Source organism: Meleagris gallopavo, chromosome Z, assembly GCF_905368555.1.
Source record: "Meleagris gallopavo chromosome Z, MGAL_WU_HG_1.1, whole genome shotgun sequence".
NCBI classification, from domain to species: Eukaryota; Metazoa; Chordata; class Aves; order Galliformes; family Phasianidae; genus Meleagris; species Meleagris gallopavo.
The window spans coordinates 73,535,178-73,556,519 of NC_139435.1; the positions used below are offsets into that span (position 1 = coordinate 73,535,178).

The following is a 21,342-nucleotide window of genomic DNA, read 5'->3' on the forward strand; positions in this document are numbered from 1 at the left end:
TTATACTTGAGAGCTGCCACTGTAAGTAAGGTGGCATATATGTAATTCTTTTATTTTTGGGGGTTTTGTTGTTGTTATTTGTTGGTTGGTTTATTGGTTGGTTGGTTGGTTGGTTGGCTTTTGTTGGTGATGGTTTTCTTTTAACTAGAGATGACTGAAATATCTTTATTTTCTTATTTTATGGCACTCAGCACTCAAGTATCAGATTCACTACTAGGGAAAGACAGATAAAAATAGTGCATCCAGAAAGCAGTAAATTGTGTAGAAGTGCTCAATTATTTAATAAGACAGTTTTTTATGTCAAGAAGGTCTTTATCACAAATGCAACTTCACTCATTACTATGCATCTGAACATAGAGGTAATAATGAGACTGCAGAAGTGGAATTTTGCATTAAGCTTTCAGTTACAGAAACTTGCTACTCACTCCATAAACAAACATTACTTTACATAGACAGTTTTCATTGCCCATTCCAGTTAGCGTTCTTCTGTTTTTTATTGGTGGAAGCCAATAATGCCATCTGGTACAGGAAATTGAGAAATTTCTTGATAATGTAGCTACATCTTTTGAAGTTATTAGGACAATAAAGTAATTTAATTGCTTTGGCGGTATGTAATGGTAGTTTCAAGTAAAGATACAGGTAAACAAGTGGCCAGCATGACTGCATAGAATTGAAAAATGCAGAATGCAGATACAGAGTACAAGTATGACTGCAAACATCCCAAGAGAATTATCTTAGAGATGTCACGTATCTGACAAAGTCATGCACACGCACATCAGGAAACAGGTCACTCCTCTGACCCTTCGTGGTGATAGAAGCAAGGGCTCTTTCCTTTAGCTCTTCTTTCCTCTGAACATTTCTACACTGCAAGACCCAAGACGTCTTCAGTTCCCTTTGTAACACCAGCACACACCTCTTTTGCAGTTACAACATCATCCGAGGAACTCAAACCGAGTCTCGGTGCTGCGCTGATCCGCGCGGTCCCGCCGGCCGCGTGTCCGCCAGTCGGACCTCCGGAGCTGTCCGTGGTGCTACCGCCCCCCGACTGCGGGAAGGGGACGGAGCCTAGCGCCGAGGAGAGTTGGGGTGAGTTCTGCGGGCTTCGGTTGGAAGGGGAGTCACCTGTTTCGGGAAGAACTAGCTGTTCTTTTGCTAGGTTGCTTTTATTTGGTTTGGCTTTTGTGTTTTTTGTTTTTGTTTGCTTGTTTGTTTGTTTTTCCTGCTTGATTGGTTGCTTACTTTGTTGGTTTGGAAGGAAAATGGAGATCGGAGTCTCATCTCGCTCGTGACGGCAGCTCTGTACCGCTGTACTGAGCAAAGCTCGGAAGAGTTTGCAGTTTAAGAGAAGAAGCAGGAGAGATTTGCCGAGGCTCCCATACTGGCAGGTGCCCGGGGGACGTGTAGGCACTCTCGGGGTGATAAAGCAGGTGTTAAGATGCCGCTGCCTTAAGGCAAGAAAGGGAAAAATACAAAACAGGGAAGAAAAAAAAAAAAAAAGGAGAGAACAGCGACACGGAATAATCGCCCGGCCGCCCCGGCCGCGGGGAGCAGTGGCCGCACCGCCGCGCCGCCCCTGGTCGCCTCTCCCCGTCGGGGCCGCCGCGATGACGCTGACATCAACCGCCGGGTGAGGCGGAGCCGGCTGGGCCGGACCGGAGCGGGCAAGGCTGGGGCGGGCCGGGGCGGAGCGGTACCAACTGCGGGGAGAAAACAAGCTGCGGGCGGCTCGGGCACAGCCGTGGCCCCGCAGGTGTAGGAGGCTCCGGCGACGGCACAACGCCTGCTGCTCCGAGGCCGGATCGCGCCGTCCGAGAGCTGCCGGGGGTGCGGGCGTGGAGCAGCGGAGACGCGCGCTCTCATGGGCTGGGCTCCCACCGCGGGTCGGCATCGCCGCCAGCCGCGGGCAGCGAGGGACGGAAGGGCGGCGGCTGCGGCCGGCGGAAGGGCCCCGCTGCCCACAGACACGAAGCCGGGACCGGCCGGGCATGGCGCAGAGAGCGGCCCGCACGGCTGCGGATGAGCTAGCCAACGCCGCCGCCCGCGGCGATCTGCAACGGGTGAAGGAGCTGCTGGACGGCGCGGCCGACCCCAACGCTGTCAACTCCTTCGGCCGGACTCCCATCCAGGTAGGGAGGACGGAGAGGCCCTCCGTACCAGAGGACAGGGGCTGAGGGCCGCCTCCCGGGCAATGGCTCTTCCGCGGGCGCGGAGGCAGCCTCGGGACGGAGTGCCGGCTTCGGCCGCACCCCTACAGCTGTGCTGGAGCCCAGAGCGGCACCGCGGTTCCTGTCAGCCTGGTGCAAAGGGGAAAGTCTACAACCGCCGCAAGAAAGAGGTTTTAGTTTCAGCAACCCTGGATCGCATTATTATCGACCATAGGATGATCAAAACCGAGAGTTTTAATGCTCATCTCGCATTAAATGTGCAATAACACGTAACGACTCACCTTTTCAGAGAGATTTACCCCTCCATCAAATCGGTATCTTCTACTTTGCTATCTGCTGTACTTCACTACTACTACACTTACTATTTCTTCTATCTTTTTTCAAAATAATGATAACAACAACAATAATAGTACGGTGGTTTTCATTATATGTTCAGGCTTCTCCATCAAATCAGCATCTTCTACTTTACTGTCTGCTATACTTTACTACTACTACACTTACATTTTTTTTTTTCTTTTTTCAAAATAATCATCATCATAGTACGGTGGTATATTCAGGGAGAAAAAATAAATAAATCAGTGGTTTTCATGATCTGTTCAAAGACTCCTTGAAGCAGAACCAGCCAGTGCACAGCCTGCCTGGCAGCCCAGCAGACATACACTCATCAGTCTTCGAGGAGCTGAATCGTAGTGCTGTAAACGCAAAAAAAGCGCCCGCAGGAATATAAACTTCATTTATAAAGCTGATTTAATTTCTCTGGTCGTTCTAGACAGATTCCTCTTAAATTTTCGAAATAAAACGAAACTTGGGCAATCTTAGAAGCTGTATTTAAGATACGCTGGCATTGCTTGCCAAACTCTCTCCTACAAAATGTCGGTGCTGCATTTCTCCAGAGCCGCGGATCTGAGACCGCCCTCCGACATGTTTTTTTGGCACCTTTGTGCAGCACAGATTTGCTCCGCGAGCTGAACGCATGGCGCTGGGAGAACGGCGGTTTAGACACCGCCCGTGCGTTCGGAGGCTCCCGGGCGCTCCTCTCTGCCCGGACTTGGGGCCAAACAGAGTGGGAGCGAGGCTATGGGCGGCGACGCTTCTCTTCTCTCCCGAGCCCTGTGGGAAAAGTTTCCCGGGGAGAAGCCGACGGCCAGCCTCGCGCTGCAGGCGTGGTTTCGCGGTGGCCATCGCGATTCGGGGCCGCGCGTTTGCGTGGAGGTGCGCGATGGAAAAGGAGAGCTTCTCCTCTGTCCTCAGCCGCGCTGCCGCCCGGATCTCCGCTGCCGCCCCGCGCTACCACCGGGCCCCGTTCTCCGAAGAGCCTCCGGAGCTCCTCGGCGGCTTCTCCGCCTCCTCCGCTCTGCTGCGAAGCAGGAGCGGAGAGCCCGCGGCTGACGCTGTGTCCGTCCTTCCCCCCGCAGGTGATGATGCTGGGCAGCCCGCGGGTGGCCGAGCTGCTGCTGCAGCGCGGCGCCGACCCCAACCGGCCCGACCCGCTCACCGGCTGCCGCCCCGCACACGACGCGGCCCGCGCCGGCTTCCTGGACACGCTGGCGGCTCTGCACCGCGCCGGGGCGCGCCTCGACCTGCCCGACGGCCGCGGCCGCCTCCCCCTCGACGTGGCGGCCGGGGGCCCGCACGGCCCGGTCGGCTGCTACCTGCGGCGGCAGACGGCGCTGCCGCGAGCACCCCTCCCCTGATTCATTGACTGGCGTCCGGACCGTGCTCCCACGGGATGCAGCAGGTATTAGAAGGATGTGTGGATTTTAGCAAGCTGCTATTTGCACGAGTCTGTGTTATGACCTGCTCTTGAATCCCCTTCCCTTCCCCCCCGGCCTTCCACTTTCGCACGGGAGTTCAAACACTGTGAAGAGATGAAGGAATTGCTCCCTTCGCCTTGTGTCCGAGCTTTCTGCTAAGCCTCGGTCCGAAGCTTTCCTCTACCCTGCCGAGCTCCGCCTTCATTCGCACGAAGCGGCTTCCCCTCCCCCCCGCAGCTTTGGAGCCGAATGAGACGGTGGAGGCCACCACTCTGCCTTGCAAAATCAGAACAGCGGGGAATGAAGGTTTTGGTAAACACCTCCTGCCAACCACGCAAGGTGCTGCGGCATGTTGGTACATGAGCCCGTGGTGCATCTGCGGCTCCTCTCACGGCGTCAACAAGCACGGGAAGAAAACAGCGATTTATGCCTCTGCAAGCCCGACACCGCCCTCGCTTGAAGGAATACGCGCAGGTGACCTGCTCCGATCCACTGCGAGTTTACAGTATTCTGAAGGAAATCACCGTGGCTGCTAAACGAAAACATCACAGAACTAAAAATTAAAACTCGGACTTTCATTTCTGATTTCTCCAGGCTGTCCGAAACCGGCGCGTAAGGCAACGAAAGAACCACGCTGATAAGTTCTGGCTTTGCTGTGGGACCGCTCCCGAAGGAGCAACGAGCCGCAGCGGAGAGAACCGAGCTGCTACATGAGTCCGCATCCTTTGTGTGCCACCGGGACGGAGCGCAAAGCTCGAGCGGCAGATTGGGCAGCAGCGGCCGCGCGCCGCAGCTCTGCGCGCTCCGCAAAGCGTCCGGAGACTTCGAAGGAAAAAGATTTCGATTTGCGTTCACAGCCTCCGCCTCATTCACATACAAGTCGTAAAGATAATAAATGTACTAGTAAGTGTAACTTACTGGAATATATAATTATGACAACGTGATCTCGTGCAATTTGCGCTTTATAATTAGTTTGTGTAAACTGACACTCCGTAGATATGAAGTTTTGCCGTTTATGAATTTAATTCATATATGTAATGAAGATACAAAAACGCTCAGAATATGTGTATAAAAGCATTGCGATGGTACATCAAGCCTATATGTGTGCTTATCGGTTATTTATATGTGTAATACGTTTGTGCTTTTCTGTGTTCACTATTTATGCTCACAAGGATGTACAAGAAACGCACATTAAATTTAAAACAAATGCGAAACACTTGCTTTGCATGAGAATGCCTAAGATGTTTATTATGCACATGTATTTATGTAGAAAACACTTGATAAGAAAACACAACGTAAGGTGATACTTCCTCGGGCTGTACGCCGCTGTGTGTCGGTGCCATGAGCAACAGGGACAGCGCCAACAGGGCTGCGAGGTGATCAGCGGGACAAAACGGGGCTGAGGACGGAGCTCAGCCCGATGTCCTCTCTTCATATAATAGTGAGTATCTGATGGGCCGCTCTCCTGACCTCAGTCAGGCCAGGATTTCTATTAAAAGATCCTTTTCGCCAATCACCAGAACTCGATTTAAAATATTTTCGTTGTCAGAATATCCGCATTAAGGATAATGAAAGAACAGCAAGAGCAGCAACTCGTAAAACCGATAGTAATACCCAGCGCCCCAAGGCCGCCCTCGCAGAATATCAGAAGCCAACAGTGCGAATAGCCGGAGCTGTGCCCCGCGGCACGGCGTAGGAGCATCACTCGCGTCCGGCTCACGGCACGGGAACTCACCGGGCGGATGGTCCTCGTGCTGGAAGCTGGAAGCCCTTCCTGGAAATAACAGCAGTTACCAGCAGCGAGCGGCAGCGGCAAGGAACATTTCCAGCGCGCTGAGTTAAGCGCGGCTCACAGCCCGCACTTCTGACACGGGGCAGCAGCAGGGGCCGGGCTCAGCGCCGGGGTGCTGGGATCCTTTGGCCGCACACGTGCACGGCGGAGGCTTTCGGTGCTGAGGTGCGCGTCGCCAGAGGAGGGGAAGTGAGGGGGGAAAAAAAAAAAAAAAGGAAAAAAAAAACAACCAAAACAGTCTTTATCGAAAAGCCACTTTCATTTCGAAATGGCCGTTCTCAGTCACTCGTTTCCCAGGCTTGAAATCGGACTCGGTCCAAGGGAAAGCATCACGGGATGCCCTTTCCGCAGCTCTGCCGTTAGGCTGCTCCGTGTCCAGGCACAAGCAGACTCCCATCCATATCGCTGTCATTTCTGTTTGTCCAGCCCGGTGCAGGAGGCGTGCGCTAGAGGCGGAGAGACTGCACACGCACACATACACAGCTGCACTCCCCCCCCCCCTGCATTCCCCCCCGCAGGCTCCCTGCAGTCCTTGCGCACCCCCACTTCTTCCTCCCGACCCGACCCCGACCCGACCCGACCCGACCCGACCCGACTCGAAGTGGCGGAGACGCACCCGCAGCAGCTGCTCCGCAGCCGCACGGAGGTACCGCACCCCCCGGGCACAACCCCCACCGCATTGCGCGCTGCTCGCGGCCCCTTCAAAAATCGCATCGGGACACGGAGAGACGCGACCGGGAACGGAGCGAGGGTAGGGGCAGCCGATTACCCGTTTCTGCTGCTTGGCGCGGAGGGATGAGATCCGCTTTTTATGTCTTTAATTATCATCTCTCATTCCGCTATGCAACGGCCCCGCACCGCGTTCAAATGGCCATGTGACAAGGAAATAGCTGCTCGTCGGGCCGGGGTTGACCCGGGGCTGTTAAAGCGGCAGTGATCCTCTATAGCAGCCGCGGTGCTGCTCGCGGGGACGCGCGAATGTTTGCAACCTGCGTCCCCTCCAGTGGCACCGCGGGGAGTGAGAGTCCGCAGAATAAAATAATAACAATAAAGAGCGAGATCGTCATTCTGCAAGGAAAGACTGCGAAGTGGGGGGAGGGGAGGTAAAGGAAAGGGCAAGGACGTGTCGTCAGGGCTTTATTTGAAAGCCCGGAGGCGCCCTGCGATTGGCCACCCTCCGCGCCCGTTCAGCGGCGGAGCTCCGCGGGCAGAAGGCCGACGGCCGCCCCCGCCCCATCCTCCGCCGCCCGCCCGCTTCGAGGCGGGATCCCTGGCAGTGGGAGGTGTTCCGCCACAAAAGGGGCGGGGAGGAGAGGCGGAATCAGACGGAGTTAACACGCGGAAAGGAAAAAAAAAAAAGAGAGAGAGAAGAAAAAAAAAATAAAAGAAAAAAAAAAAAGGAGGAAAAAGAAATCCTCTCCAATGAATGGAGAGTGAGAGGGCCGACTTAAGACGGGGGCCCTGCGGAGGGAACGCATTTCCATCGCGGCTCTCTGGGGACTCTCCCGCTCCCATGTCCCCTCTGATAAGGTGCACCGTTCGCTTTCGGCGCGCCCGCCGCCGGCCTCTGTCCCTCTCGCTGCTCCGGCGCATCTTGCGCGGGGTTGCTGCTGTCCTGCGGCACTCCGGGCCGCTTCGTCGCGTTCTGCGCCGGGTCCTGAGGAGAAGGAACCGGGGCAGCTCCCGGCGCAGGTACGGCGGAGGGCGGCGGGGCCGGGAGGGCCGAGCGGCGGCGGCACGGGGCCCTCGTGCGTTGTTCTCTCCCCCCTCTTCCATTCTATTTTTTTTTTTTTTTAAAGCTTTTTCTTTTTCTATTTCTTCTTCCTTTTTTTTTTTTTTCTTTTTCTCTTTCTCTTCTTTCTTCTTTTTCTTTTTTTTCTTTTTCTTTTTTTTTTTTCTTTTCTAAATACAAACACAACTCGGCAAAACAGCAGGTGGTCGGCAGGTTATGTCTGTCTTTTCCCTCTTTTTGAGAAGTAATTTCTCTTCCCCCGTGCATAATTCAAAGCAGAAGAATGCAGCTTCGATCACGCCATCTGTGATCTCTTCCCTCCGAGGGCATTAAACAGCCGTGGCCGTCCCAGCGAGTGTCTCTTTTCCTCTCTGTAAGCGGGCAGAAATGCAACTCCGGAGGCTTTAGAGACATTTCCCCGATTTCAGATGGCAAAAGTGGGTCGGTGTGACTCTGCACAGTGCAGTTTAGGCCTCGGTTTTTACACATAAGTGTGTGTGTAAGGAAAAATTAAAAAAGCTTCTGGTTCTGATGAGAAGATGGGGATCATTTTGAAAAATCCTCCCAGAATTCACTACCGTCTCCATTAGAGAGCATGGAGTGGAGCTTCTTTTAGAAGAGAAGTACTGCCCAAATAATTCCATTGAAATATTTTCAGAAAGAGAACTAAATGCACATTAAATTTAAAAAAAATAAAAAATAAAAATAAAAAAGGCAGATAAAAAAACCCACAACCATAAATCTGCTAAACTGTGAGGCTCGAGGAGTGGCTGCAAAGCAGCTCTGCCTGCCCACTCCAAGCTGCACCACCTGCTATGCTTTTTGGCTTACAAACTTTGGAATATTACATATGAAATGAATCTCAGTAACAAAACCCAGTTTGGCTCGCTATCTCCAACCACTTAGTTTGTTGTATTTTTAGTAGGCCTAGTTCCCTCATTTTGCAGTAAGTACATGAAAAAGAAACCACGAGCTCTGACCCCTAAAAGCCCAGATCTCGAATATAAAACTGTTGGTCCAGAAGTAAATGCAGTGTAGTAAGGAAGAAAAAAAGATACAAATAAAAACAAACAACGAAACAGAAAAGCCTTCACTGCTCGGGCACTGTGGCACTTCATTTTGTTTCTCTTTCTCCTTGTTTTCACACTAGCTTTAAATACGGCTTTTTCTTTCTTTCTCCTTTTACTTTCTCGCTGAGGAGATGGAGGTCTAACACTCCACTCTGGTCCTAGATAGTCTGAATAGTCTGATAGCACTGAGAATCTGGTTCTAAAGGAAGGGAGTATTTCTAAAGAAAAGTGTATGTATCTGAAAAGGCGAAAATTTTGTTTTGCTTAATTTTACTGCTCTCAAAACGAAATGTAATGGCGTTAGAGTCCCATAGGTAGCATGCGAGAATTCTGGCAGCTTCAACCCCTAAACGCAGCATTTCCAGGCATAGCTTGCAGGAAGATGGTGACTTTGCAATCTATTTCAGAGAAGGGGGAGAGCGGTGGGGGGAGGGGGGGGGGAATAAAAAGCAAATTTGAACTTATAAAAACTCTCATTTTGTAAATAATAAACTTAGAAATAAGCTCCTTTCGCCTTTATTTCCTATTTATGGAGTCATCTCCTCTCGAGAACGGTTCCAAATAAAACTGCTTAATTCAGTAGGGAGGGTGGAGGGGGAGAGGTGTTATCGGGAATGGAGTATGGGGCGGGGGGACAGGATCAGTGCCCCCCCACAGGCGGTACCGGAGGCTGCTCGGAGCCGCGGCCGTCCTGTGAAGCTGCCGGTAATTGCGAGCTGCCGGTCGAGGCGCTGCGAAGTGTGACAAATCTGGGTGCCCTGGCCTATTTCTTTCTTTCTTTCTTTCATTTAATCTGCAGAAATCTACACCTATTTGTTAAACAACGTAAAATATTCTGCCTGTTTGGCTTTTTTTATTTTTTTCCTCCATTTCTTTTTTTTTTTTTTCTTCGTGTGTTTTCATTGTTAATTGTTATTAAGAAAGGGAATCGTTTGCCTGGCGAACAGCGCGTTGCTTTTTGTGACCTCAGACCTGGTTGTGCAGAACGTTATTTTCCTTTCTGATGGCCCCATGTCTCAGAATGGAGCAGGAAAAAAGAAATGCACCTATCTTTTATTTCTTCCAAAGAGAAGGGGTTTGTATGTGCTAAGCGTGTGTGTGTGAGAGGACATTTTATGGATATTTGCATCTATGACAGCAGATTACATTTAGAAGCATGCTTTGTTTAAATCAGGCGAATTGGAAAACTGCAAACTGGTATATTTGTTCTTGAATGTATATATATGTATTTACTGCTATGGATTTTGGCGTTTTATGCCATCTTTCATGAACAGCCTGGTCTAGAATTAAATGGGGAGGTTGGTGGCCCTGCCTGTGGCAGGAAGGTTGGAGATTCACGATCCTTGAGGTCCCTTCCAACCCGGACCATTCTGCGATTCTGTGAACAAGAAACCTCTGTTTCACAGCTTTCCAAAATCTAACAGTAAGGTGCTGGATTTTCCAGCTGTTGCGAAATACGTGCAACATATTCAGAGGTTGTAAGCCGAGAAAACTTTCTTCATCTATTTCTGCTCTTTTAGTTTGGTTTCGTTTTTAGCATAACTCTGAGCATCATTCTTTTTCCCGATGGCAAACCTTGTCACTTCCACGCCGCTTTTCCATCGCACCCTCCAGGAATGCCCCCGTGCTCCTTTCTTTACCCACTGAGCGCTGACCGAGTGCGGTCCCTTTATTTTCTCCTTTTTAGGATTTTACTCACCCCCAAAGCTCATTACCAAAATATTTGTTAAAACGTTAAATAATTCAAGCAAATCTTTTGAAAGATGTCGATCTTTGTTGTTGTTGTTTTGTGTGTGTGTGTGTGTGTGTGTGTGTGTGTGTTTTGGCTTTTTTTATTTTATTTTTTATTTTTTTATTATTACTATTTTATTTTATTTCTGAGGTAGTGTGAGAATGGTGCTTTTTCTCCTTTTCAGTTTTACCTTTTTGAGGAGGCCGGGTTTTCTGAGCTTCAGACACGATGTAAGACTGCTGCTTTTGGTGCACCTCCTCCATTTTGTTCTCCATTTTAGATTCCTATACTATTTTATAGCACCGTAGTGTAAAAACGAATCGATGTTCAGTATTAAAGATCTGGAGCAAAGATTTCAAAAAGAAAAAGGAGAAATGGAAGCGACGTGGTCCATTTAATGTGGATTAATTTCCTTTTCCTTTAGGAATGCAGCTTTGCAATAAAGCTGTTCTGGAGAGAGCAGCTGGCTTCTCCTTATCCCCAGGTTGTAAGTATAACATCAAGACTGTTTTCAAAACACAGCCACACAGACTCAGCTATTATTTCCTCTACTTCTGATATGACTGTGTGTTGTTACATTTTGATTAATTGCAGGTCATTCGTTCGTAGTAGAATTGTGCAAAAGAGGACTTGCTGTCTAGGGGAAATATCATGTGATTTCTAGTATATCAGTAGTGCACCTGTGTGCAGGTTGGTGGTCAAGCAGCTTCTCACACTGTTTGGAGGGTCTGTAATCCTTGGCACAGAACTGAACCTACCGTTTGGTGCCATCCTGACAGGTTTCATAGGATGATAGAACGGCCCGGGTTGAAAAGGACCACAATGTTCATCCAGTTCCAACCCCTCTGCTGTGTGCAGGGTCGCCAACCAGCAGCCCAGGCTGCCCAGAGCCACGTCCAGCCTGGCCTTGAATGCCTCCAGGGATGGGGCATCCACAGCCTCCGTGGGCAGTCTGTCCCAGTGCCTCACCACCCTCTGAGTGAAAAACATTTAACACAGACAGCGATGCAGATGCCGTCTGGCTCAGCTGGTAACTTATGAACTTACATATCTACTGCTGTCTGAGCGCAGATTTCTGTATTTCCCCACAGTTTCTCTCTTCACGCCTATTACCACGCACAGAGTACGCAAAGGTACCACTTTGCCTGTGGCATGGGGGAAACTTTCCACTTCGTTTATCTGACTTCTCAGACCTCTTTAAGAAATGCACATTTCAGCTGTGCTTGTCAATTTTTGGTAACTGATTTTACGGCCGCCAGACCAGAGCCGCTGCTCGCAGGCGCTGGGTGAGGAGGGGCCAGAAAACCCCAACTGATGGAACATCCACCATCCCTGATGGGCCTGAGAAGAAAGAGAAAGCGGGGGGAAATAGTATGAGAGAAAAAAGAGGGAGAGCGAGGGAGAGAGCAATGTGTCTGTACACGTATATAGAAAGAAAATGAAGACGGTGAACCCTTTCCAATGAACGGAGACTTGGAGGGATGATTTACCACGGGGACCCGGCAGAGGTATTTCTGTTGGGCCACCGCAGGAGCCCACTCACACTGCTTTACATGTGACGAGGTTTTTTCTTTTTTCCTTTCTTTCTCCCCCCCCCCCTTTCTCTTCCCCCCCCCCCCTTTCTCTTCCCCCCCCCCTTTCTCTTCCCCCCCCCCTTTCTCTTCCCCCCCCCCTTTCTCTTCCCCCCCCCCCTTTCTCTTCCCCCCCCCCCTTTCTCTTCCCCCCCTTTCTCTTCCCCCCCTTCTCTCCCCCCCCTTTCTCTCTCCCCCCCCTTTCTCTCTCCCCCCCCTTTCTCTCTCCCCCCCCTTTCTCTCTCCCCCCCCTTTCTCTCTCCCCCCCCTTCTCTCTCCCCCCCCTTCTCTCTCCCCCCCTTTCTCTCCCCCCCCCTTTCTCTCCCCCCCCCCTCTCTCTCCCCCCCCTCTCTCTCCCCCCCCTTCTCTCCCCCCCCCTTCTCTCCCCCCCCCTTCTCTCCCCCCCCCTTCTCTCCCCCCCCCTTCTCTCCCCCCCCCTTCTCTCTCCCCCCCCCTTCTCTCCCCCCCCTTCTCTCCCCCCCCTTCTCTCCCCCCCCTTCTCTTCCCCCCCTTTCTTTCCCCCCCTTTCTTTCCCCCCCTTTCTTTCCCCCCCTTTCTTTCCCCCCCTTTCTTTCCCCCCCTTTCTTTCCCCCCCTTTCTTCCCCCCCTTTCTCCCCCCTTCCCCTCCCCCCCCTTCCCCTCCCCCCCTTCCCCTCCCCCCCCTTCCCCTCCCCCCCTTCCCCTCCCCCCCTTCCCCTCCCCCCCTTCCCCACCCCCCCTTCCCTTCCCCCCCCTTCCCCTCCCCCTTTCCATCACCGCCTTTCCCCCCCCCTTCTTTTTTCCCCTCCCCCTTCCCCCCCCCCTTCTTTTTACCCCCCCCTCTTTTTTCCCCCCCCCCCCTCCCTTTCTTTTTTCGCTCTCGTCCCCGTGATTGTCTCTTTTCCCTACTGTAAGTGAGCAGAAATGCAGCCCAGGAGACTGTAGAGATATTTCCCCGATTTCAGATGGCAAAAGTGGGTCTCTGTAGTTTTGCACAAAGCAGCTTAGGTCGTTACATTACAATTATGTGTGTGAGGAAAAATAAAACAGCTTCTGGTTGTGATGAGGATAGGGGGAGTATTTTGCAAAATGATCTCAGAGCCCCCTGAGGGGAATCCACAGCCGTCTCCATTTGGGTGTGGAGCCATGTAGACAAAGGTAGAAGAGAAGGACTGCCTAAATAATTGCCCGAGAATATCTAAAAAAAAGTAAGAATAAAAATAATAATTAAAAAAAAAAAAGACGGAATTAGGAAGCTTAGGTAGAAGAAAAAAACAACCACCTTCCTTATTTTGTTTTCAATGTACGCTAATTACTCTGGAGTTTATCAGGGTATCGGCGGTACCTCCGGATCGCCCCCCTCCCGCAGAAGCCTTCTGTGTCCTCCTTCCCCTTGCTTCCTCCGGCTTTCTGCATCTGAGGGCGACGGGACGAACCCCGCTCCGAGCGGGTCTGAGCAAGGAGGTCTGCGCAGTCCTTGGTGCCGGGTCTCCTGCGGAGCTGGGTGTCCCGCAGCGGAGCCTCCCGGTACGGGACCGACGGGAGGGCGGAGAAACGCTCAGGGAGTGCGGCCCTGAATCAGCTGTGGTGGACCCTCGCAGCGGGTCGGAGCGGCTGGGTCGGACTCTCTCGGCTGGGTCTCTCAGCGGTTTTCCTGCCTACCCGAGGTTCCTACGCGTGCCGGGGCGAAGCAGCTCCCTGCTGCCGGGCACAAGGAGAACGATCGCGGGCTTGCTGCGGGGCACGGCTCTCTTCCTCATCCGGGCTGTCTGCACCCGCCGGTGGCGGGCCGAAACGACAGACCCCGGACCCAACTGTCGGTGGGCGCGGAGCAGCGCAGCCCCATTTCCCCGGGGCAGCAGGGTAACCGGTCCCTTTCCGCAGCCTCCCTCTGCCTCGGAAGGCCTCCTCATTCATCACGTCCAGCGCGGGGCAAGAGCGGGCCGCGTTCCGCCTGCCCGAGCCACGGAGGGGAGGCAGCCCCCACCAGCGAGGAGCAGGATTCCCGTAGACGGGAACGTGGAGACTCGTCCCCTATCGTCTCCTTCCTCGGCGGTGCCCCCGAGGTGCCGCAGCCCCCGCCGAGCTCTCGGTGGGGCTGAACCTCTGCGCGGATTCACTGCAGCAGTCGGAGCCGCGCCACGGCGCTGAGGCTCCGCAGTGGAGAGGAGCGGAGCGCTGCGGGACGCGGATGGACGGGCGGCCGCTCGCGGGGACATCGTGGGCGTGCGGGCGCTGCTGGAGGCGGTGAGAACCCAAATGGGATCAAATCCTTCGGGATAACCCCGCTGCAGATAGGGGGCTGCCCCGGGACACGGCGGCGGTGGCCGGCAGGAGAGACTTGAGAGCACCGCGATTTCTGTCATTACTATTTTATGTGTTGTCATGACCGGGATTGCCTCGAGGTTATGCCTGAATTTAAGCGTGCGGTTTTCAGAGCTATCTCCTTCGCTCATAGGCATAGCTGGGGTTTAGGGGGCACTGCTGGCATCAAACGAGTTGTACCACACGGTATTGAAAATGAGGAGGGCACCCCTAAAATCCGCCTCCGCAGTGCTTGGGGAGTTGGCATCACTTCTATGCTTTCAAGAATATATTTTTCTTTCCCAGAAGTCAGAGTTGTGCCTGTCTGCCACAAAAGGGAGTAAAGGAAATTCTGTCCGAACACTAGGAAACACGTCTTTTCTGTGGGGTTGACAGAGCACCAGAGCAGGCTGAGAGGAGAGGATCTTCGATCTCCTCCTCTGGAGATAATGAAACCCCCCCTGGATGCTTTCCTGTGTAGGAAATAGCAGGCTTTGGACTAGTTGGTCTGCAAATGTGATTTCCAACCCCTCCGAGTCTGTGATTCCGTGATTCTTCATTAATATTTCCCAGAGAAAGAACAGCACAAGAGATCACGTAGAAATCGTCTCAGAGCCGATTTTTTTTCCTTGCAATGAGACCCTGCCAGTAGACGGTCTTATTAGCATTTTTGCTATTCAGTATTTATCTGTAAAAGCGACGTTCATTCTTAGGAGTTGCAAGCATCGCTGCGCAATGGACTTCCTTTCTGAGGACTTTGAGAATTAGCAGCGCTTACCGATGTACTTAAAACGAACCTTTTAAATGCTTATTGAACAACTAATCGCTGCGATTCAAACTGCAGCTGTGTGCCTCATGAAAAAAAGTTTTCTCGAGTTCTCATCAGCTAAGCTGAGCAGCCAGCTTGGACCTTGTACTTTTACGCGACAGGATTTTTTTTCCTCAAATAGGTTGCAGATGGAAAGAGGCAGTGAACACCGAGACAATTATTCGTTTTGTGTTTACTCTGTGTTCAAATTCCAGAATGTAAAATGTTTCTCTCTCTCTCACTTTTTTTTTTTTTTTTTTTTTTTTTTTTTTTGGTACTGTTTTTCTCTCAGTCTCCCTCCATTTCAGAGTGAGACATAGTTCCGTTTCCCTCAGAACAGCCTTGCTGCGAGGCTGACATGTGGGATCTGTGTTTCTGAAAAACTGAACGGGAACATGTTAGTGACGAGAACTGCACGCGTTTCAGCTCTTGTGTTATAAATAAAACAAAATATCTGTGGCCCATCACACCGGTTTGAGAAAGAAAATAATAAGAGTAACTATCGTCTCAAGATATTTTCCCCAGTGTTAAAACTCTGTTTACTGAGGTCAGCATCGAGAATCCACCAGGAGAATGAAAGAATTAAAACCTCGAGGGATGTTTTTTTGCTCAGCACGATCGGACATTGCCAGGAGTATCTGGCGTTGCAGAGCGGAGTTTAGCAGCAGGGAGGTTTTGTGCATTACTCAGCAGCTCTCCTGGCCCGTTCGAAAAGGAGCACACGCTGAGCTAGGGCTGAGAGAGCAAAAGAACTCAGTGCGAAGGGCGGGAGGGAAAGGAGAGCCCGATGTGAAGGAGATCCGCTCAGCGCTGCGCGTTCCGACCGCGCGGCGTGGGCTGCAGAGCCGCCTTCCTCGTTGGTAAATGGGTGTTACTCTGATGTGTGTGTGCGTGCAAATGGTGTGCATGCACACACGTACATATATAGTTTTTATATGTGGTATTTTATATATACACTGTAGTGCTGTCTTGTTATGCTGTGTTGTTGAACGTTTTCGCCTCAGGCCATTCTGTGATTCTGTCAGAATCACAGAATCATAGAATGTCCTGGGTTGAAAAAGACCACAATGATCATGTAGTTTCAACCCCCTGCCATGTCCAGGGTCGGCAACCAGCAGACCAGGCTGCCCAGAGCCACATCCCAGCCTGTGAGTGAAAAACTTCCTCCTAATAGCCAACCTAACCTTCCCCTGTCTTAATTTAAACCCATTCTCCCTTGTCCTATAATATGTCCTGTACTATGTCCTAAAATTCTATGATTCATTACGTTCAGTCATATTCTATTCTACTGCTGATATATGAGTATCACATATTATAATTTATATTACATACTAAGTAATACGTAATATCCGTTTGATTATACCAAATTAGATCAAATTTATTACAGTGTGCATCAGCGCCTACTGAGATACTGCAACGCCCAGTCGGCAAACCGCGCACAGCCCATCCCTCACTGAATCCCCGGACGCGGTGCTGTGTTTCTGTGCGGGCTGCGCGCGGCTGACGCTGTGTCCGTCCTTCCCCCCGCAGGTGATGATGCTGGGCAGCCCGCGGGTGGCCGAGCTGCTGCTGCAGCGCGGCGCCGACCCCAACCGGCCCGACCCGCTCACCGGCTGCCGCCCCGCACACGACGCGGCCCGCGCCGGCTTCCTGGACACGCTGGCGGCTCTGCACCGCGCCGGGGCGCGCCTCGACCTGCCCGACGGCCGCGGCCGCTTCCCTCTCGACGTGGCGGCCGGGGGCCCGCACGGCCCGGTCGGCTGCTACCTGCGGCGGCCGCGAGCACCGACAGGTCCGACCCCCGCCGTCCCACCGAGCGCGGGCGGAGCGCGCACCGCGAGCCTCCAAGGGAACGCGCAAGAAAGCACCGCACTGCCATGAGCGGCCCCGACGGTCCTTTCCCCTTCCTCCCCCCTCCACGCTCTCCCCCCCCGGCAGCGCCGCAGACGCTCTCCGTGTAGAGAACATCGAACGTTCCTTCAGTTTTCCGTATTCAATGATCGTTCCCGTTAGGAGAAGTGAGAGAGCTGCTCTGCTCCGCTCCGCGCTTTGCTTGCTGCCCCGCGGACCGCTGTGTTGATCGCGGTCCGATGCTCGCCCTATTCTTGGCTGGGCTGATTTTATTCATTATCACAACTGTAGAGCTTTGCTGTTTTCCTGCCCCTTTAAGCTCTCATATAGATCTTTGAAACAGCGAGCACTTCGGCCATGCCGTTTACAAATTTAATTCAGATTCTGTTCTCCCTTTACCTTCTCGCTCAGCTGAGAAAATCTTAAAAAGTTTAACACTGACAGAAATTAAATTACAGGAGGTACTACAAAAATGTTTTATGCAGAATTATTCAGGAAGATCTGCTTCTGTATGAAATCAGTTGGAGCTGCTTAGTTACCTCGAAGTTTTAACATTCGGAAATCCTGGATCAAAAAACTGTGTAACGAGGTTGTCGTTTTTAGGACATTATTAGGGCTCAGACATACGAAAAACAAAAACAAACGATCTCGTTCCGTTGTAAATCTGATTCCTTTCTCCCACATTGCCTTCATTTTGTTGTATGTGATTTCCATGGTCTTCCCAGCGTTCAGACCATTATGTGTGGAGGCACCTGATTCAACACGGAACTGTAAAGTGCAAGGTGTCAGAGGTGACTGCTGTGCTTCCCTATTAAAGTCCTGCTCTGCCCAACATTATGCAGTTATTTATTTCAACTTCGTTCGCCTCTCAGATATTTTTGCCCTTCAGTGCATGCATATACACAAGAAATTCAGGGGCACACGAGCGGTTTATGTGCGGATCTGCATTATTCACACACGCACCCGAGATAAAAAAACGTTCATAAAAGCTGGTGATCACCTCCTCCAAAAAAGAGCTACTGAACAACAGGAAAGCCCTGCCCTGCCTTATTCCTTCACTTCATTGATTTTACATCTTCTTAAAAGCAGAACCATTAAAAAAAAAATTCTCGCTATAGAATTTACTCCGTAGAATAAGGCACCGTGACTGTGCACCATGCCAAAAAGCCAGTTTTGTTTTCAGTTCCTGAAGATGAGGTATTATTTCTCTCATCTGGATTTAGGAGGACAGATCATGAGACTTTCATTTACCAAGAAACAGCTTAGCTTTCTGTTGCTCACTTATTACATAAATAAATAATATATATATATAATTAACAATCCCATTGGCCTTGAAAAGAAAATGGAGCAGTGTTTGACTCCTGCCTCTTAGGGACAGAGGTGGAATGGGAGAGGCAAGTTCAGTCTGCCTGCATCCCTGCGGGGATGCACAGGGGGTGGGAAGAAAGAGGAGGGAAGGGAAGGGAAGGGAAGGGAAGGGAAGGGAAGGGAAGGAAGGGAAGGGAAGGGAAGGGAAGGGAAGGGAAGGGAAGGGAAGGGAAGGGAAGGGAAGGGAAGGGAAGGGAAGGGAAGGGAAGGGAAGGGAAGGGAAGGGAAGGGAAGGGAAGGGAAGGTACTCACACCCCTCTGAGAGGTCCTCCTCACAACTGCCTTTTAACTGTCCAGTCATGCACAGTTGAAACAACATTCACACTTCTTTTTGACTGACTAGACATTTTCTATTTGTGGCTGCCTGGGTCAAGTTTTATTAACAAAAATTAGCTGACAGTTCATCAGGTGTAATGACACCAGGGAAAATAAACTGTTTTCTCTTATGAATTCTGAAAATTTACTCTCTGAAAACATGACTTCCAAGTTTTGCAACACAATTCTACTTAAATTCCCCCATATTTACCTTTTTTTTTTTTTTTTTTTTTGTCTCTGAGTGTCTGTAGGCTTTGGCAGATTTTGTTTACTACCTGAGTGCTTCACAGATGTGAAAAACATAATTTTAGGAAAGCTTGGGAGATACACAGTCCCCAGCACCTACTAAACTAGAAACGGATCTTCAAATTCGGTGAGGAAAGTGGAAATCCACAGAGCTTTCATAGAAGAAAACAAGGATTTTTGAGATGGAAAAAGTAACTCAAGTTCCAAAGGACTGAGTGCTGACCTTTGAAGACATTCATATCTTACAAGAGGTCCACTGGAGTAATAACAGATAATCTATCTGTCTGTTTGAAGATATTCAGGTCTCTATCAGTTCTCACTGCTCTACCACTCACGAAACCTATCCCTTTCTCTTTCTCGTTCTCTTTCTCTTTCACTTTACTCTTTCTCTTTCTCTTTCTCTTTCTCTTTTCTCTCTCTTCTCTCTCTTCTTCCTCTTTCTCTTTCTCTTTCTCTTTCTCCTTTCTCTTTCTCTTTCTCTTCTCTTTCTCTTTCTCTTCTCTTCTCTTTCTCTTTCTCTTTCTCTTTCTCTTTCTCTTTCTCTTTCTCTTTCTCTTTCTCTTTCTCTTTCTCTTTCTCTTTCTCTTTCTCTTTCTCTTTCTCTTTCTCTTTCTCTTTCTCTTTTTTTCTCTTTCTCTTTCTCTTTCTCTCTTTCTCTTTCTCTTCTTTCTCTTTCTCTTTCTCTTTCTTTCCCTTCGTCTTCTCCCTTTCCCATTCCTTCTCCTTTTCCCTTTCCCAGTTCTCCTCCCTCCCTCCCTCCTTCCCTCCCTCCCTCCCTCCTTTTAAAACTTACAAGGGGAAGAGGTAGAAATACTTAAAATTATCTTATGAGCAGAAGTCAAGACAAATGTCTTCTGCAGAAAAGAGGACAGAGGACAAATCTCTCAACACTACTTTCTTGTAGTTGCCATGTACTCACAAGCACATGCATGCTTCTAGAAAGACATGTCTACGCAGTGTTTCTGTACTGGAGAAAGCTCAAGAAAGGGAAATTGAAAAGAAAGATACTCCTTAGAAGATAAAAACCAAGAATTTTGCAACTAGAGGCATCAGTCTGACTCACAGAAATCCTCACAGCCTTCTGTCAGTAGACCACAGAGGACCAAAGGGGAAGTTCAGCTGACACTGTCAGAAGTGTGCCCCCGATGTTAGAAATATCCATTTATTTCCTATCACTGAACTACATGGCTTGTGTTGTCATGACATGATTGCTCATCTCAGGAAGGAGCCTCCTCCTACATCTGTTTCATGAACGAGAACATTGCTATCTGGAGAGGAAGGGATGGTAATCTAGCACAGATTTTTATCTCCAGGTGGGGAAAGTCCCAAGACAAGCTGCTATTGTTCCACATTGTAGTCTGGGCAGACAGCAGGAAGATAGGTGTTCCGGGGCTGGTAGGACAGGGCAGAGATGTGGGGTAGCCAGAGCAGGGAGGAGAGGTGCAGGCCCAGGTCCAGAGAGGCGAACACAACGGGATCTGACTAAGCCAGAGAGGACGCACTTTAAGAGCAAAGCACCACATACTATCACTTTCCTTCCACTGGGTTGTCTTTCTGGTCCTTGGGCAGATGTGAAAGAATGATTTTGAATTTTTATTGTGGTATGAAATAAAATGTATTTCGGGAACTTATTAGAGAGCGGATGAAATTCAAACAGAGTTCATACGTGAGTTGCTTCCTTAAAGAAGCTCTAGTTGGTAAAACAAAGAATCTAAGGTCAAATCAAAAGGTTTTCGTAAAAACAAATGGCTTTTGTTTGTTTGTTGTTTTGTGCAAGAGCAACCACACAGTAGGAAACTGAAGAGCAGGACAGATTTGTGTGTCCTCTAAGCTACGTATCAGTTACTAAATGCATTATTCTCAGGTACATGCATTACTAAATCTGGGGATTGAATGTTGCCTCCCATTTTTTTCTTCTTTTTGAATATGCATGGAAAACACTTTTTTTTAGCTCACTATGTTGTGTGAGCAATGCTGTCAACATCACAGTCATTCTAGAGATTTGTGTTATCCATTTCTTTCATACATTTTCATAAAAGCATCCAAACTATCACAATCTGTTGTCTACACACCTGGGGCTGGCTTTGCTGTCTGCTCTCTGTTGATGTTCAGGCAGAAAATGTGCACGTACTACTTTGCACTACACACAGCTTGAGCGGATTCATAGGGAAGATGGTGAACTTCACAATTACCTAGATAGACAACTGCATGGTTTTGTGAGAGAGGCTGACTAAACGTCCTGTTCCCTAGCTCTGTCCTGCCTCAGGCAGCACTGCAATGACAGCAGGGAGAGGAAGAAGTCGTTAAAACAGTTAAGCCAGTTTCCTTCTCAGAAGGCTGATCCCGCCCAGTGCTGAGCACCTCCTGAATTAATTTTGCCTCTTACTGTTACCCAGATGATTTTGATAAACAGAACACATGCTGGTTGCAGTTCTGGGAACTCCAACTGCCCCAGGTCTGTTTTGAGTACTAATACATGTACAACTTCTGATGTCATGTGCTACCTGTACCGACGCTCTGGATGCTGACAGCTAAGTGAAAACGAGATATGAGTTGTCAAGTTTGTTTTAGCAAGACAGATCAATGAAAGGCTGCACAGGAGAATGAGGTAGTGGGAACAAAGAACACAGAAGGATAAATCTGTCGGTATGCCTT

At 50.2% G+C, this 21,342-nt stretch overlaps 2 protein-coding genes across 6 annotated transcripts; both read left to right on the forward strand.

Moving 5' to 3' along the window:
- The first annotated feature begins 719 nt into the window (after positions 1 to 719).
- On the forward strand, positions 720 to 5,135 carry LOC146542390 (cyclin-dependent kinase 4 inhibitor B-like). 2 transcript variants are annotated; one of them, XM_085213177.1, is made up of 4 exons: positions 720 to 786; positions 925 to 1,086; positions 1,256 to 2,126; positions 3,581 to 5,135. In XM_085213177.1, exons 3-4 carry the CDS (start codon positions 1,986 to 1,988, stop codon positions 3,857 to 3,859), a joined length of 420 nt encoding a protein of 139 aa, XP_085069303.1. In that variant the 5' UTR covers positions 720 to 786; positions 925 to 1,086; positions 1,256 to 1,985; the 3' UTR covers positions 3,860 to 5,135. The 2 variants fall into 2 exon arrangements, with proteins under 2 accessions (XP_085069303.1, XP_085069305.1); XM_085213179.1 differs by lacking the exons at positions 720 to 786; positions 925 to 1,086 and having other exon boundaries at positions 1,215 to 2,126.
- Positions 5,136 to 5,286: 151 nt separating this feature from the next.
- Positions 5,287 to 17,592, forward strand: LOC146542391 (uncharacterized). Of its 4 annotated transcripts, none has more exons than XM_085213174.1 (3): positions 5,287 to 6,357; positions 10,670 to 10,732; positions 16,438 to 17,592. In XM_085213174.1, exons 1-3 carry the CDS (start codon positions 5,980 to 5,982, stop codon positions 16,786 to 16,788), a joined length of 792 nt encoding a protein of 263 aa, XP_085069300.1. In that variant the 5' UTR covers positions 5,287 to 5,979; the 3' UTR covers positions 16,789 to 17,592. The 4 variants fall into 4 exon arrangements, with proteins under 4 accessions (XP_085069300.1, XP_085069301.1, XP_085069299.1 ...); XM_085213175.1 differs by having other exon boundaries at positions 10,670 to 10,729; XM_085213173.1 differs by lacking the exon at positions 10,670 to 10,732 and having other exon boundaries at positions 5,287 to 6,462.
- The last annotated feature ends 3,750 nt before the right edge of the window (positions 17,593 to 21,342 follow it).